Raw genomic sequence first — 18,720 nt, forward strand, 5'->3', positions numbered from 1 at the left:
GCCAAGGATTGAAGCCAGAGGTACAGACAGTAGATCCAGGGTGAGTAGACTACAGCAAGGGGACGAAGGGAGCGCCGGTCCTCTTCACCTTGATTTTAACTTAACCAATGACACGGATATGAACATAAATGGGATGTATTTTTACTAAAGGAATCCAAACATTTGCCTGTCTTGTCCTCTAACCTGCCCCTCTCTCAATCTCTGCAAGGGACTCCATTGGCTGTAAGTGACATTTTTGCATTCACAATTTGATGCATTTTTGTCTTAAATATGTCAGTTTTGATTGCATGAATGAAACAGTATTTGACTTTTGTTGGTGTTTGAAATCTGCGTGTAGTGTGTAAAAGATCAAACATTGTCTTTTCATTGATCACTGGGTAATTTGAATCGGAAATGTGGTTTCATTTTTAAGTATTTCCCTATATTTCTCATATCTTAACTTCAATTTTGGATTTCCTGCCTCTGTGCAAATGTCCAGAGGGATGCTGTAAGTTGCTGCAATTCACGTTTGTCCCTCACAACTAACAACCCAAACGCAGGGCTCATCGTAGACGTCAAAAGAGGACGGATCAGGGTTGCGTCCATCACGGTGCCACTTTGGAGCTGACTCTTTGACTAAAAGCTCGTCTGTCTGTTTAAATCCATGTGTCATTGGCTGTTTCTCCACTTGGGCTGCAGTGAGAGTGTGATCATGACAGGATGTCCACAGGGAAGCTATGCTGCTGTTATTGAGGTCTGAGATTCTTTGTGTGTGTGACTTTCAGTTGATACTTTGCAGCTGATGTCATTAATATTCCTTGGGGGGGGTAAAGCTAACTAGAGGCATTGCTCTGTCTGAAGCTCTGTTGCCCAAGTTAATAATGACCTTTATTTTTACACAATCTGACCAGAAAGAACGGACTTAGTCGGAACTACAACAGGTGAACTGATTTGTGCTGTTAAACAAGTCTCTCAAATAACGTTACAGTCACAAGTTAACACTTACTAGTGTTAGCCGACAGTTTTTCGGGTAGTCACTCTCACCTTTTTTGTTAAAAATCAAACAGAACCATGAACACTTCACACATCACAGGTTCGTGAAAATGTGTTGTTTCACTTTATATTGTTCTTGAATTTTCAGACTGTCTTAAATTTTATTGAGGTATTTATTACAAATGTGTGCATTGTGTCACCATGGCAACAGCTGAACATTCTCCCACAGACATGCATGCAGAGCCCCTCTTCCCCCCCTTTCAGCCTGATGTCACTACAAATTATCAGTGCGTGTTTGTGTCAGTGCACTGACCAGCGTCTGTGTCTTTCTTTCTGCAGACGTAGAGAGAGGAGAGAAGAGGCAGCAGAGTCTTCCTCTCCTGGTTCTAGTCTTTCTCTCCGCTCCGGCCCCTGCTCCTCACCACCATGACCCTGGCGGCCTCCGAGAGGTCACTGCTCATCAGAAACAAGTTCCGCTCAGGTGAGAAGCCAAGAAAACCAAGAGAAATCTATTGCAAGTAATCACAGCACTGGCAACTTTTACATGGCCAGTAAAAATCAAAACAAGCAGATAACACAATTGGAGACAAGTTTTTTTTGGTGTATGTTTACTGCACAAAATTAATCTGAACATCAAAAACATCTGGTGACACGTCAGTCAATCAATGGATTTATAGTATTAGAAGAAAAGTACAAGCATATGTAAAATATTTAAAATATATTTAACTATTCCAACATTTTCACTTTCATTTATGTTTTTGCCACATTTCCTCTAGTCAAAACCTGCACAGAAGTGAAATCAGATTACTCACATCAGATAACAGTTTACATGACATTTAAACAATCAGATAACTCCAGAAATCAGATCAGAGTTTTGCCACTGAGATGAAATGGTGATGGTGAAATGGCCCTGTGCACTATACCAAACATATTTGCATTAACATAATATTAAGACTTCAGACTACACAAAATAATTATAACACTCAAAACGCTACATGTTTAAGTATTCATTCAAACTACAACTAATGGTAAGATACTAGCCACAGTCGCCCTGGGGCAGATGGACAGAAGTGTTGCTGATTAGTCACTCACTCAATCAATATACTGTATTCTTATGTAAGCATCCAAGGGCACCACTACAGTGTGCACAGGTTAACTTTGCTTAGTTCTCCTCCCTGTAAAGTGGCGAGTGAAGTGTCTTGCCCAAGGACACAACAACACTACAGTGTCATATGAAAGTATTGATCTGTCAACCTTCCTTTGAGAGAGCAAACATCTCCACAAACAAGAGTATTATAAGTGAAGTACCAGCTCCTTCTATCTGACTGTTATGTGATTCATACAGTTGCAGTGTGGATCGATCGGGGTTCAGGGTGTGTCACTCGCTCCTTTATGCTCAAGTGTCTGTAACATGAACGTGAACAGTTTGAAAACAGTGACGTTGATCTGCTTTGTGGCTCTATACAACAGATCACAAAGAAAAAGTTTTTCTCTTATATCACTTTGACACAGTCTGATCAAAGGCTTTTAGATCTGATAAAAATATTGCACTATGTATTGGTTTGGGAGGTCTCACATGGACTGCATATTTAACATTTACAGTTCATTTGTAGGGCTGTGGAATTGAAATGTAAATTTATGAAACCAGATCAATTCTTAAAGCATCCATATTATACTATTTTCTGATCTATGTTATGATGTTGTTTCCTCATTACAAACATGTAGAGTTGTGTTTTGTTTCATTTACACATGTTTAACACACAAATGCTTCATACTTGGGCTGAGTTCTTCTCTCAAACAGAAACCGCTCTTCTGTCGTTTGACCTTCTGCCATCTGGTAATACTGGAAGTGCTTTCATGTTTTTAAACTCCATACTCTTTCACTAGAATTATTTGGATGATTTCAGTCCTGGTAGCTGTTCACAACTTCATGACATCACAAGATGGAACAGATCATTGTGAGCTTTTGAGGTGTAGATAGACTAATAATGCAGGATTACTCAAACAACAAACAAAACACAACTCCAGGTCTGTTTTTGAGAAGGTAACGGCATTATATCATGGCTTTGGAAACCTTTGGAAAGTTCTTGTATTAGTTTAGCTTTGAACTGTACGATATGCCAAACATTAAATCTGTATTCTGATCTGATCGTTGTGACAATATGGTATTTTGGTGATATGATTTCATGTTAGGATGCAGTGCTTCTTTGTATATTTGCGTCCCACTGCTCAAACACAGACACTTTCTCCATCCTCTCCTCCTATATGCCAACCTACATAATGCTCTGAGTGAGTGACAGATGAATTTATCCAATCACAGTGAAGTGGGAACTCCCCAGCAGCAGACAATTGTAGTTATCTCTCTCATGAATCTACTTACATGAATCATAATCAGATCAAAATCAGTCTTCAGTCTTCTCTCAAACATAAATGGAAGTGTTCAAAATGTGCACTGAGTTTACTTAAATAAAACTAAATAATTGTGATAACAGTTTTATTTTCTCAGTTGTTAAACCTGATCATTTCTTTTAGTGACGTGACTAGACCCCAAAGCATTTTTATCAATATTCATTTTAGCTGCCCTCCATCTGTATTAAATATTATTGGCGTATAGAATTTTGCGACATCTTTTGAAACATAATGAAGCAGCACCAACTTTGGTGTATGCTTTTCGCTTTAATGCAGCAGTGGGGACTTGCGAGTCGTGACTTGAGTCACTATTTTTAGGACTTGAGACTTGACTTGATAAAATGGACTAAGACTCGGGACTTGACTTGGACTTGAAGGTCAATGACTCAGGACTTGACTCGGACTTGGGGCCTGTGACTTGAGAAAACTTGATGCTTTTCCTAAAAAATATATATGTTTTTAGAAAATACTTTTCTCTTTACAGTTGATAAATGCGGTGCTGAAATTTACAGAAACAAACTGGAACATGTCCCTCCACTTCTGTTTGGTACTTTGGATGTAAATGAAGTACTGTGATACTCAAATGTACTACAGTAATATGCAGTACAATACAGTAAAACAGGGGGAACTACAGAGAACATGATCCTTCCATTTCAGTGCAGACGACATGACAAAATAACTGTTAAGCACTTTTAAATCTGAATTCTTTCTGTTTTGACCGTAATGATTCACAGTAAAACTAAAACTTAAAAAGGAAAAGTTAGTATTTCTACAACTATATAAATATGTTTCAAAATAAGTTAAAAAATCATATACATTGCAAAAATCAAAGCTACATTTGGTACTTTGGTTTAAAAAGTTGAAATGACTTGAAGCTCAAAGCAAATGGTTTGAACTTGACTTGGACTTATGGGACAGTGACTCGAGACTCAACTTGGACTTGCCTGCATTTGACTCAGACTTGAGGTCAAAGACTTTAGACTTGCAAAACGACAACTTGGTCCCACCTCTGCTTTAATATAATGATGTTACACAGGGACACACAATATGGTCTCTCATTGCCTCTCAGCTGATTCCACATTTTCCCATATTTATGTTAAACACTAACTTTCTCTCCCTCTGCGACCTTATGCAAGCTTCCAAACAAGTTGTGCGGTGCGGTGGCGTTCCCAGGCAGCTGTTGCAAACGGCTGGTAAAATAGAAAGAAGAGGAAGTGAGACGAGAGGGTCCCTAGGTGTGTGACCACCTGCTGAAAACGTGATTGTTGGGGGCAGCTGCCGCGCTCAGTGTCTGTACATAGTCACACACTAATCGGCTGTTTCGCTGATGTGAGACTGGTGCCGCTGTTAAAGACCAGAGCAGTCTCGAGCAGTGAAGTAATGGGATTCCACCACTACACCACAACAATGTTATGTAAAGATGAGAAATATGAGTCATGTTAGTATTCAGATACATTTAGGGCTGCAACCATCCATTATTTTAGATGTGTATTAACTTTTTGATTAGAAGTCCAGCCAATCAAGTTCTATTGTTGCTTTGAGATTTTGATAGAAATTGAAAACCTGATTGAGGTTCGACTATAGCGTTTAGGCTGTTAAAATCGTAGGTAAGCCTCCGTTGGTAATTTGCACTGCGTCGTGTGTTATTGCAAGGATTTGTTTTATGGTACCACGTGTTGCGAATAGGCTCGTCCATGTGTGTATGCGTGTTGTGTGATTGTTGTGTTAAACTGTTGTTATTGTGTGGTGCTGCTCAAATGAACAGCCCCTGGGGGATAATTAAAGTCTTCAGAACTGAAATGAAGCAAGGTCAAAATTATACCGACTGATGAACTCTTGATAGAGAATAAATAACATTATGGAGTATTTTTTCACCCAAATCATAACATTTATATTATTTTTGAATCTAATAAATAATAAATTCAGTATTTAATTTCACTTACTGTCATGATTGTTGAAATGTAAAACAAAATATAGATCAGCTCACGTCTAAACAATCCAGTAAATCTTTTCACAGACAATAGAGGGTGAGTGCAAACACGTAAAATCAGATTTTTGGATCATCTTTCTTCATGTTGCATCATGTTATCATATTCAAAGTAATCACCAGGGAAGAGCTGGTTGTTAGCAAACTACCACCGTGTTACAACATATGAAATACAAAAAAGGCAAAAAAGACAGTGTGTAGGGCTTGAGTTATGGAGTTTACAGCAAATTACATTCGGCAACGATCCATTAGATTTGTTTACAGTTGCAAATCTAAGATGATTACTCTATAAATTCTGTATTTTGCGCATTAAACATTATCAAACATATAATATAACTTTTGGCTGCTTTATAGTTTGAGACACAATTTCATCATAATTTCTCAGATTATTACAAATTATAAAACAGTATATATCAGGCTAATTAATTGAATGAATATAGGTGATTTTCTGTGAAGAGGAAGAAGAGTAGACAGTTAAAAGTGGCACAAATTGCTTGAAACTAACGATTTATTTAATATTTTCAAATCTATTCACAAGCTCAACCCTCTAATGTATCAAAAACAGCTAAGGTTTCTGAAAACTTCTCAGACAATTGCACATAATAAAAGTATATAGGCGCATAAATTGAATGTAATATAATAGCCGTAGAGCACGAAGAGTGGAGTTAGCAGTAGCACAAACCACTATGACGTTAGCGGTCGGGGATGTGTGGGGTTTGGTGGAGAGAGAGGGACAGCTGACGGGGGGATGGGCCCACAGAAATAGACTCACGGAGAGATAAATAGTTTAGTGGCTCGAACTACCTCCGTCTCCCCTGTTCCTCCCTCCTGTCTCACCCATCGTCCCCCCGTCCCTCTCAGGTCTCCCGTGGTCCTGCCCAGCTTCACCTGTTTGTGGGCTGCATGTTGATACAGCGTGCAGGGCGGCCATTTGAGACAACATGAAATCTACTGCAAAGTCAAGGGCCAAGGGTGTCCATTATCAGTGATCACGATTTCTGGGATTGCTCAACTTGTGCCTCGTCTTACAGTGGGATGTATGATTCAGTATCGATCAAGAGTTTAAAGGCACGCAGGCACATTCACAAAACTCACAAAACAACAGAATGGTTCAACCTAGACAAAAGTAGGAGTAACACTTTATAATGATGATGAAGAATGAATGAAGAAAGACTTCATGAATGACTGAAGAAAGACATTCATAATGAACAGATTGTTTGCTAAGAATGATTCAGGCTCAGTTACTACTTAACTAACCAAACCTGTTTATTAGTCACTGAGCCTGAATCATTCTAAATAAACTACTTGTTCATTAACTCCTTCTTCATGCTTCAATCAGTCAATCAAACTTTATTTATAGAGCGCTATTCATACAAAAAAAAGCAACACAATGCGGTTTACAGTGCTTAAGGCTGTAAATAGATATAGTTATTACAGCGTTATAAAGTGTGGTAAAGTGAAGTCACCTTTTTCAGTGTAAACATTTTATGCTGTAAATTAAACATATCTTAAATTAAATGTATAAGGCACAATATTTTACTGAAACCTCCCAAACCATTCAAGTGTTATGGAACCATGTAGTCGACAGGAAGTCTAGATCTGGAGATGGTTCCAGACTGCTCCTCACAGGTTCTCCCAGCAGCAATGAAGCATTGATCAAATGCAGAGGAAACTATGGAATAATATTTTGGAAAAAAACAAATTGCTGTGATTGTGTGTGATTACATTTGCAAATAAGATTTTATAAAGCAAGATTCTATTCATGGTACTTGTGAAATTACTGACATATAAACTATTAAACTACTGGTAATAAAAGTATATTTCAGAACATGGTTTAGAGACAGTATGAGACACAATCAAAACAGCACATTCTGTTGCAGAAAACCCTTGTTATGTTGCTAATTGTAAACAATCAAACTGATTAGGTTATGGCGTGTTTTACAGCTGTACTGTATTTTAATATGTCTTCTGTCTGTTTTGATGCAGTGCTGCAGTTGAGGATCCAGAACCGAAGGCAGAATGAGATCAATGCAGATCTGGGTGAGTGTTTGTGTCGTGCACTCTGCATTGAGCTCGTATCACATGAATAACGTGCGGACAGTTTGTCTCACTAACTAATCATTTCCCATTGATTACTAAATGTCATTCACATTTTTTACACTGACAGCTTCTAGTCCATTTATTGGTCTAATGGTGGTCATCTTCTCTACTGCTGCTGTGTTGTGCTGTCAAAACAATGAAATATCCATAAAATCTATAACCAACATGATCTATGCTTCAAACAACTGGCTCGATTGTAAACAATGCACCGGTGTTGTGGTTTTTCAACACATTTTAAACCTAAAGGTGCATTGTGTAACTTTTCTGCTTGTGTCCATAGAGATGTTATTGCTCTACAGTATAGCATTAAAAGATGTTGCATTTATTCACTTAGTTTTATTTATAAGTAAAAACAAACAAACAAACTTTCAAAACATCCTCTCTTACCATCACTGGGCTTTTGCCTCTCCACAGATCTGACCTGTAACTGGACCTGGTGGCTTCATCTGCTTATCTCTGTTGAGCTAGATAAGATTAATGCCCAATTTGGAAATATAAAGCAATAAACACAATAATATCTCCCTGAAAGCAAGCATGCTGTGAAACCTCTATCAGGAAAGTTACACGATGCAGCTTTAATGTGCCTTTTGGTCTAAACTGTGGTTAAATACTTCTCCAGCTGTATTTATTATTACTGCAGACCTTTGGAGACCTGCTTTATACTACATTAGGCTGTTAGTTTGAGATAATCAGATAACACTTTGGTACAACGTTTTTTGTGTTTTTACTATGGATTTGTTAACTATATGAGAACCCTGTAGGAAAAACACAGGCACACTTTTCTCAAATACAGTTTCTTATACAGGAAAATCTACCAGTCCATCTCAGAAAACAGAAGACGAAAAGAGTGAAGCTCTGGTATGCAAATTTTCTTTCCTACAATCCAGTAAAAATAGACTATTTGCTAAGAATAAATGAACACAAATAATCTAAGTAAACCCCTTTGCACATGTTATAGAAAAGTGTAGCAGCTGTACTGAGTGACTGTAATATGAACTGTGGGTTGTGCCTGTGGGACTGACTTGCTGTCCTCTGATGCAGCGTCTCTCTGATGACGGTGCCACTCAGAAGTTGCCCCCTAGTGGTGTGAACGCTGAAACTGCAAAAGGTGATGACCCGCCTTTAACACTGATGTCTGCATATCTCTCTTTGTGTGCGAGATCAGTTGAGTAAAACACTTTAGGCCACTGGTTCGATTCTGGTTTAATCCTGGGTTAGTCCAGGTTTAGTCCCAGTTTATACTTGATTCTGAAGTGATGTATGTTGGCGTATAAGTATGCACGCATCAATAGCCTTCACAACTATCTGCTTAAATATGTTAAACAGTTGTCAGTATGTTTCTAATCGACAAATAAACATAGAATTATGCAGCAGTTACCTAAAATATAAGTCTGTGATTTGTCTGCTGCCTAAATATTGACTTTGTAGTTATTTAAAAAAAAAAGCATAATTTAAATGTCCTATATTACATGAAATATAAGACTCTTGTGAGCTTTAAGACATGTTTGAACATTATTACCTCCTCAAAAACATACCATTTGTTTTGCTTTTTTTCATTCACACGTTTTAATAATCCTTTAATATTAGTTTGTTTACATCTCCAAAATTCAAAATGCTACGTTCCACCTTGTGATGTCATGAAGCGGTAGCCAGGCTGGCGTTACCTAGTGCCTCTGTGCAGTTTCATTTCTCTCCAGTTTGCAAGAACCCCCGGAAGTGCGAGTCCGGGCACCAGCCAATCAGTGAAGAGACATACATTCTGTGTTGGCAACGATTCCCGAGATCGAGGATTTAAAGCCGGAACAAAGAGAATGTTTGGTGAATTTTATCAAAGGGAAAGATGTTATTGCCCTTCTTCCTATGGGATTTGGGAAAAGCTTAATATACCAGTTAGCCTCGCTAAGCCGCGCATTTCATATGTCACAACCAAATAGCAGCGATGGTTAAATAAAGAAAGCACCTGCCTACCGTTGAGCGAACAAATCCTAATGCTGCGAGGTCAGACAGTTTCCACGAAGTAAAACCGGCTGATGAATCAGACTAATGAAGCTGTAGCTTTCAAGTCAATAACAATATTTTACCTTTAACTGAGTAGCAACTGGCAAAGGCTGATATTATCCAAATGATTCTAGTGAAGGTGCATGGAGTTTAAAAATACAGTGGAGCACTTCCTGTATTATCACATGACATTACAAGGTAGAACAAAGTGTTTTCTGTTTGAGAGAATAAGTCAGCCTAAATATGCAGGGTTTGTGTGTTAAACATGTGAATGAAACAAAAACACATCTCTGGGAACTCTGGGATGTTTTTGATGAGTAAACAGCATTATAATATAGATCAGATATAGTATAATATATGCTCTTTAAGTCTAAATACGATGTAGTCATAATGTAGATTTATTATTTATTATAAACTGGTACCTTTTATTTTGAAGAGACAAATTCATTGCTCAAAGAAACTAAACAGAGCATCCCTTTACTGTATCCGCATCTTGTAGACTAGGCTTCTGTAACATCACTTGTCAGTTATATCGACTGGTGACCTTGTTATACAGTGTTACAGCGGCGCCAGCAAACATATCAGTGATTGACAGCTCATGATAAACCCGCCCATTTGGGGATCAGACGCATCGTTTTCCCCCATTACTCACATGTCACTCTCTCTTCTCTCGTTATCTCTCCTACTTCCCCTCTGCACCTTGATCAAACATGACTTTTCCATTTGTATTCTTCTTATTATAATACCACCTTTTCAAATGGCTGATTCTCTCCGCCGTCTCCCAGTGCCCTTTAAATCCACCACTCTGATATGCGCGGGCCCGTAATTATGTGCATAAGGAGGACGCCATCTCCCAGGGTGCACCAGTGTTTACTATTTTTTGATTCGTCTGCTTGTCTGAACTTTGACTAATAGCCTATGGGCGAAGCTGTGTGCATGCTCACCTCACATATGTTGAGAATCCTGTTGCTCTGGCCCCCCCCTCCTCTCTCTCCCGATCTCCCATCTGCCGCCCTCCTCGTGTTGATTGGTGCTGACTTTCTGCTCTGCTGCCCCCTACAGAGAGGAGTGTGTGTGGGACCCACCGGCACAAGAAGGCGCGGCAGGCTCCAGAGCTTGCTGAGAGAGTCCCACGTTTGTCTAGTACCACCGAGCAGCAGCAGGACCACCGGCTCCCCCTAGAGAACCGTGAGTGAACAGGCACGCGCACACATTTTTCTATTTTCCCTCTCAATCTCTCTGTGACCTTACCTTCCTTCACTTTCAATACCTTCAGTGAGGATGTCAGGATATCAAATTTTAGTGATTAGATTACTGTGAGAAAAACAACACGATATAAGGATTATTCATGATTCTTCACATCACTGACCAAACCACAGGGGGATATTTAAAGGCCCTATATAATTATGCAAAATCCACTCTTGTGAGCTTTTATACTGAGCCATGTTGTAATGTTGTTACCTCCTCGAAAACCTTTTACCTTTTGTTCAGTGGAGATGAGGGCAATTCCAGAGCTGAAACTATCCCAATGATTTTAGTGGAGGTGTAAGTTTAAGAACACAGTGGAGCACTTCCTGTATTACTACATGACACCACAAGACAGGACAGAGTGTTTTGTGTTTGAGAGATGAACACAGCCTAAATATGCAATTTTTGTGTCTTAGACAAACATGTATGAGTGAAACAAAACACAACCATATGTTTTGATGGGGAAACAACATTATAACAGATCAGAAAATAGCATAATATACTGTAGGTCAGTGTTTCCCAAAGACTGAGATCACAAGAGATTTTTGTAGGTCGTCTTGTCACGATCTGCATGTAGGTCTGCGCTATACAGGACTATATTTAATGTGACTTATGGGTCCTTTTATTGCTGGTTCAGTTAGTGTTTTTCATTGTTTAAAACTTAAGTCATACTAATTGTTCAGAGAGACACGATCACTCATTCAACTATAAAATCTCCTCATTAATGTTCAATAATGGTCTGACTTGGATCGTGAAGGTTTGCGACTTTTAAAATATGGGTCCCCAGAAAAAAAGTTTGGGAAACACTGTCGTAGGTCATTTAATTTTCTTTCTAGAGCACTAGTCATCAAACTAATGCTCGTGGACTGACTTCGGCCCTCCATGCCCCTTTGACCTGCCCCACCAGCCCCTCTGTCCCCCACCACTTGAACTGGTTCTCAAAAGTTGTTGGCTTATTACTTTCAGCAAATAATAACACATCTGCATGTTGTATTTTGTTGATTTTTTTGCTGCCAAACCTGAGAAGCTTGAAATCAAATCAAACAGTTAAGGACAGCAAAATGGCGAGTGTTAATGTACAAAAACTTGACAGAGAGTGCAGAGTTTTCAAAGAACAGTGCACGACCGATTATTTTTTTGTTCAGTGTAGAGACCATGCAGTTTGTCTGATATGTAAAGAAAGTGCGGCGGTTTTCAAAGAATATAATCTGCAGGATCTCCAGGAGCAACAATGTGGCCCCCAGAGAGAAAAAAAGTTTAGTGACCCCTGTGGCAGAGTTTAAGACCTGGTTTACTATATCAAACTTTCTGAAGGATAAAGTAAAGTTGAGGTCTCTTAAGCTAATAATATTGTAATAATCTTGACATCCTTAATCCTCAGGTAACGCTTGCTTCACCCTGCCCTCCGATGTCTTCGAAGATGACATCTCCTCTTGCTCCTCCTCCTGCTCGCCCACGGAGCAGCACGGCACCCACCAATCAGCAGCCTTCCCCTCGTTACCGCTGCTTTCGGGTGAACAGTTACTAAGTGACTTCTCTGCCGCGGGCGCACAGCTGCACCACAGCCCGGGTCACACTCAGGTGAGGGGGCATGCCACTCTAGTCGATACAACTGGGGTGAAGGAGAACGAGCTGAAGTGGAATTAACTAAGAGAGACAGAGCAAACAGGTGCCATATTAGTGTTGTCACGATACAAACATTTCTAATCAATTTCGATGAGGATTAGACTCGATACTCAATACTGATTCCTCAGTGACCATAAAAAACACTCTTTAGACAACCAAATGTAATTTTAAAGGGACAGTCCGGGATTTTGGACATTGGACCTCATTTCCTCGTTAGCCAGAGTGTTGGAGACGTGTGGAGACACTTTTTAAATATTCCATCCAGTCCTTGTATTTCCAGAGGTCGCTGGTGCTAGGCTAGTGCCTGTCAATGGCCATAGTTATCTTGCCACTAAAAACAGTCTTACCCACTCCACAAAGCACCCGAAGAAAATCTATTATTATGCCAGACTGTTGATGTAAATGTCTGTGTTGACAGAATAATGTTTGAAATAAAACTATCCTTGCATTGCATGAATCATCGCACGTTGAGGGACTATTTTCTCATATATCAGTCCACCGCTGCCAAGCTTTTTATCAGGAAGTACAACTCACTGCTGCTGCTAGGACATAAATCCTTCAAATGCAAGGTTGGTTTCACTTCTAAAATAATTTTATTGGCATCGACAGTCTGGCGTAATAATAGATTTGCTTTGGGTGCTTTGTGGAGTGGGTAAGACTGTTTTTAGTGGCAGCCTAACTATGGCCATTGACATGCACTAGCCTACCACCAGCGACCTCTGCAAATACAAGGATTGGATGGAATATTTTAAAAAGTGTCTCCACATGTCTCCAACACTCTGACTAACCAGGAAATGAGGTCCTATGTCCAAAATTCCAGACTGTACCTTTCGATATTGAATCATAGTACTATCATGTGGTCCTACATCTGTGTCCAGGTACTTTCTATAGTCATCCATGTGCATATACCAGTCTATGTGGTCTTGTTCTGAATCAGCTTATGAATCATTCTAAAGCGATTCAGGAAAGGTATACCTATGACAGTTTTAGTATTGATACCTGCTTAAATGAGTAGCTACAGTAGTTTCTTTTTAACATATTGATTACAATTGATTTTTAATACTTTTGACAGATCTATGCCATATAAATATATTTTACAACAAATACAGTGAATTTTTGGCTCCTTGGTCACTATGACAATGGTTTTCCAAATGTTATAGGTGCATTGTGTAACTTTTCTGGTGGAGCGTCTACCTCCAGCCTGTCTTCATGGAAATGTTATTGCTTTGCCTAGAATGTTCTACACTATGGCATTAAACCTATCTATCACCATGAAAACCAGCATCTCCAGACAAAGTTACTGGTTACAGTTAGATCTGCGGAGAGGCAAGCCCAGTCAGAATGCATGTCTTTCAATGATTTTAGAATAGAATAGAACAGAAAGCCTTTATTGTCATTATACAGTATAATGAAATTCAGAGCTACTCTGTCAAGTGCAAGAATTAAACAAAATAAATAAAACTAATTAACAGTGTAATAATGATTCAGTGAGAACTGTTAATTTTAACCATAAACACCTTAAAATATATCACTCATTTTACCAGATTTGGCATCTTTTGTCCTAACAACATGAAAATTGGCACTGCACACACCCATGTCATTAGGACAACACCCTCCAAATTTGAAATCGACAAGAGTTGCGCGTACAACAAACAAACAAACAGACACACAGACAGACGTTCCTTGAATTAATGGATAGTTAAAACTAGTTTAATAATAACATATTAATAATATTCCTGGCAAACATGCAGGTAAAAGACCACATCTGAAAAAGCCACACATTCAAGCAAAACCACTGAATTTTAGCACCTATTAAAGAAAAAAAAATAAATAAATAAAAAATAACAACAACAACACTGTGGGAGTAAAATGTTGCTAGCCAATTTGTAAACTAATATATTCTTGTGCCAGTGTTGTGCAGTTGGCTGGGCATGAATGAGCCTTATTTATTTATCCTTGTGTAAATGGGACATCTTTATCTTTGAGTCATTCTGTCTAATACAAAGATATTAATTCAATTGCATAACATTAACCTGATTTACTAAACGCTCTTGCATCATCCTGTTTCCTTCCCTACAGTCTGGCTTGGCGTTGCTCCCGGCAACCGAGGGCATCCGACATCCTCTGAGCGTTACAGTGTGTGAACCTGGCGCCATGGCAACAAGTGTCCGACCAAGTGGGCTGTACCTCCCCTCAGCGACCATGCCCCTGCTGCCAAAGGTGAGCTCAGGCCACTGCTCGCTAATAGTGTCGCACTCGAAGGAAAGTGCTCACATTTCTGCCTCATTAAAATTGTATAAAGCTCTGTGAATATGAAAATGGTAATGGCTTTTATGGGTCCTCTTCATTGTTCTCATCAGTGAGTGTTTTGTCTTAACAGCAAGTACATAGGTTTAGGTTAAAGAAGACATTAGAAGCTTTTTGGGGGGCATTTAGTATTAAGCTATAATGTAATATAGATCATTACTTTACATTTTACTGAACAAAAACGGCTTAATAATAGAAATGAGCGACTTCTTGTTCAAAACGGCAGAACTGAGACGAGGCATTTCACCATAACAAGCAGTGATTTTCAAATCCACGTTTTTATTCATGACAAATGGTTACGTAACATTTTTTAGCTCTACATATATGACTTAAGAATGATTTTTCAATAAGTTAAATAATAATGTGTCTTTTATATAAACAAATAGTAATACGATTTGTTAATAGATTGTTTTCTGTTCGTTAAAACATTAATACACAGATTTCTTGTAAACAACTAATGTTAAGTTAATGATCAAAGAACTATTAACTTGTACCGAATAGATATTTTAGGAACAATTCATAAATATTAAAAAAAGGTTAGGTAATGATTAGTTTGATGTTTATTGTGGCACTTTATTATTAAGTGATACCTAATTTTTATTTTATTTTTTTAAAATCAATTGCAAGTTAGTACAGAGCAGTTGGTGGGATCCAGAATGCACACTTCAAAACTTTACAAAGACGTGAGGATCGTCACTGGTGAATCGCCCCTTTTTCACATGGACATGACTGACAGCTGAATTAGTCAATCAAGGACACTCATGGTCCATCCATATTAACCAGTAATCATTTTGGATATGACAGGCAAACAGAGCAGTGAGTGGAGACAGAGGTTAGGTGAAAACTGATTTTTTTTTCTATGCAATCGAGCCTCAAATGCAAGATGATACAGGATTTCTAAAACATGCATCATTAGAAAATAAAACTGAGAGTAAACTAATGAAGAAGAAATACAAGTGAGCACAGTCAAAAGCTCATAAGTGGGATTTTGCACATGTCTCCTTCAACTCTTTAACCTTGTGTGAAGAGTTTTCACCTGTTTAGTCCAATGCAAAGCTCTGTCTAAGCTGCTCTGCATTCATTACTGTCAATGTGCACGAGTGGAGTGGCCTGTAGGTCAACACATTCACACGCAGCTGCACGCCTCTGTGTCGGAGCTAGAATACTCCTTTTGTAGGTTTCATGTCACGTTTAACCCTGATACGGGCCAACTACTGTCAAACCGCATGATATTTTACACGATAGAGAAAAGGTTTCAGCCTGAAATCTTTGTTCACAGGCAGCACGGCCGTCCAGTCCAACCTGCACCTCCGCTCTGCCCTCCCTCGACTTAAACCAGATGCCCCGTCCACGGAAACAGCGGGACACCAAACCCAAAATGAAGAAGCTGAAATATCATCAATACATTCCTCCGGACCAAAGAGGAACATCTGGGACAACAGGTACCTCACCAACACGCCAATCACACCACATGCTTTCACTGATACTGGGGATTGGACCTCTCAATAAAAAACAATAAAACAATATAACTGATGTTTGCAAATGGTTCCATTTCACATCTCAAATATAAAAACATGTAGGATTTTAGGCTTGCCACTTGTTTGCTCTAATATATTGTGTGTATTTCCAGGGGCAGGAGCCAAACAGAAGAGCCCTCCCTCGACCCCGGCGTTAGACCCGGCCTATTCCCATTTAGTGAAACAGCAGCAGGTTTTCCTCCAACTGCAAATCCTCCAAAACCAACAACAACAACAGCAGCAGATCACAGTGGTGCCCAGGTTTGTACAACTCGCTCTGAAACAACAGTAACACACAGATGTTACGCCAAACAAACTCTGTGGGATTATTTGTGCATTAGAAACAGTGTAAATATCATCTATTAGATCAGTGGGATGGATATTTACATATATAATGTTTTCTCCAGTGGAGATGCTGGTGATCAGGTGAAGTCATCTGGAGCTCTGCCACTGAACCCACAGCCGGTCCCTGCCACCACAAACCAGCCCCCTGCAGACCCCAAACCTGTGGCTAAGCCTGAGCTGCTGCCTGCTAACCTGGTGGACCTGACGGTGAGCTTCTCTAAATGTGCACGGACAGATGGTTCTCTTCATCCTGGTACTTAACCTGTGCTCTTCTTTAGGTGTCCGAGCTCCGACAGCAGCTGCGTAAGCGCGGCCTCCCAGTGTCTGGCACAAAGCCTGCTCTTTTGCAGAGACTCAGGCCCTTCCAGCTGCCCCAGCCGTGTGTGGGCCCCACCCCCCTCTGCCAGCTGGGCATCGCCACGGAGACACTGTCCACGTCTCTCAGTCCAAACCAGAGCCCCATCTCCAGTGCCAGCTCTGGATCCGACTCTCCCAGCCAGTGCCCAAGTAAACACATTTACATCCACAACCGCAAAATTCCTAATGGGATTGTGAGCGACGCTCCTGGTGGGATCCTGAGCGATATCCCTAATGCTTTTACAAATGCCACTTCAGTCAGTCTGGCAGGTGAGCCCTGCACCGTGTTCTTGGCTCCTGCCAGCACTGCCTCAGGGACCCCCAGTCCCAGTCTGCCTATGTCATCGTCCTCACCCCTGCAGTGCGGGACCCCCTGGAGGACAGAGACTGAACAGCAGCAGCAGCAGCGAGAGGAGCTGAGCGTGGAGCTGGAGATGAGGGAGCGCATGAAGAGCAGGCCCAGAGACCATTTAAACAACTCCAGCGAGGTGAATACTCCTCCTGTAATGATGTGCTTATACTACAAAATAAAGAACTAATCCTAAGAGAAAGACTAGGGTTTAAGTTTTTCTCATTAGAATCAGTCAAACACATAAGTCAAAACTCTTTTTATTTCACACAGCTGTCACGTGGGGGCGCTCTACATCCTTTCTTGCAACAGGACTCAGGATGCTTGACAGAAAAGCCCAGAAGTGAAGCAGAGTTGTTTACACAGGTAAGAATCATACTGGCAATACATATAAAAAGGAATTGGCGACTCACTTTACAATATGTTCAAACACAAGTCCTCTCATTTGTACACAGCTTTACTGCTGCCAGCCGTGCGACGTGATTGGTCAGGATTTTGAGTTGCCTGTGCAGATCACAGCGAGCCCAGCGCAGTCGTCGCCCACAGTGCGAAGTTTAGAAGAGGAGCTCCAGGAGGCCATTCAGAAAGCACAGGTCAGACTCAGCTCAAGAGCAGCATGAGACGTGCTTTTGTTCAGTGAGTGAGTGGGTTTGTGTTGTCATTATACAGATGGACCCTTGCCAGTCAATAGACGACATACTGGATGAGCCAATCTCCTGCAATGGTGAGTATCAGGATAACAAGCTGAAATATGACTTTTATTTGTTATGGTGTTTCATCTTTTTCACATATTTTGTCATGTAGACTCTGTTGCTGTATGCGATGGCAAACCTTCGTCAGACACTGCCCCCAGCCACTCTCCTCTTCCTCAGAGCGATCAGCTGCAGCCCAAAGATGACAGCTTCCTCCCCTCTCCTCTCTGCTCCTCTTTGCTGTTGGAGATGCCCCCTTCTCCAGCTGTGATATCTCAGGCTCAGGTAGTCCCCGCTCCTCCCCCACCCCCCCTCTGCACCTCGCCACTGCCTTCAAACAGAAAGTCACGAAAGCGGCGTGCTCCTCCTCCCTTCGACGCAGCCGAGTGGCTGGAGACGCTCACTTGCGGCCTGCTGACTCCACCCACTGCTCCATTTGTAGAGCCCGACTTCAGCCTGGACTCGGACCTGAACGTCAATCGGGTGCTGGATCTGATGATCGAGCAGTGGTGAATGTGTGTGAAGAACACTGATATAAACATCTCAACAAGAAAACACTGTTATCGATCTCATCTAACCACAGCTGAGAGCTCCTCACCGGCTCCACGCAACGTCGAGAGCCACTACACGAGCCCTCAGCTCAGTGATGGACTGTCTCTGCACACAGACATTACCATGCATTCTTTAAAGCACTTGGACTCCATCAGAAATGACAGCACATCTCTGTGCTGCTGATTTAATATAAAACCAATGTTTACAGTAAAAACTATGGAACATCTGAACCATAGAAATCAAACATGAAACTCTTATGAG

General features: G+C 40.5%; 1 protein-coding gene across 1 annotated transcript; it reads left to right on the forward strand.

Annotated features, from left to right (window-relative positions):
• Nucleotides 1-1,398: 1,398 nt before the first annotated feature.
• Nucleotides 1,399-18,420, forward strand: si:dkeyp-69b9.3 (myocardin). The gene is made up of 15 exons (XM_055163904.1): nucleotides 1,399-1,453; nucleotides 7,355-7,408; nucleotides 8,274-8,326; nucleotides 8,510-8,576; nucleotides 10,529-10,654; nucleotides 12,096-12,295; nucleotides 14,420-14,560; nucleotides 15,927-16,089; nucleotides 16,278-16,425; nucleotides 16,572-16,716; nucleotides 16,788-17,354; nucleotides 17,489-17,571; nucleotides 17,652-17,808; nucleotides 17,885-17,939; nucleotides 18,020-18,420. Exons 1-15 carry the CDS (start codon nucleotides 1,399-1,401, stop codon nucleotides 18,418-18,420), a joined length of 2,415 nt encoding a protein of 804 aa, XP_055019879.1.
• Nucleotides 18,421-18,720: the final 300 nt, after the last annotated feature.

This window comes from Boleophthalmus pectinirostris, unplaced genomic scaffold (assembly GCF_026225935.1).
Source record: "Boleophthalmus pectinirostris isolate CB_2022bp ecotype Guang Dong unplaced genomic scaffold, ASM2622593v1 HiC_scaffold_6, whole genome shotgun sequence".
NCBI classification, from domain to species: Eukaryota; Metazoa; Chordata; class Actinopteri; order Gobiiformes; family Gobiidae; genus Boleophthalmus; species Boleophthalmus pectinirostris.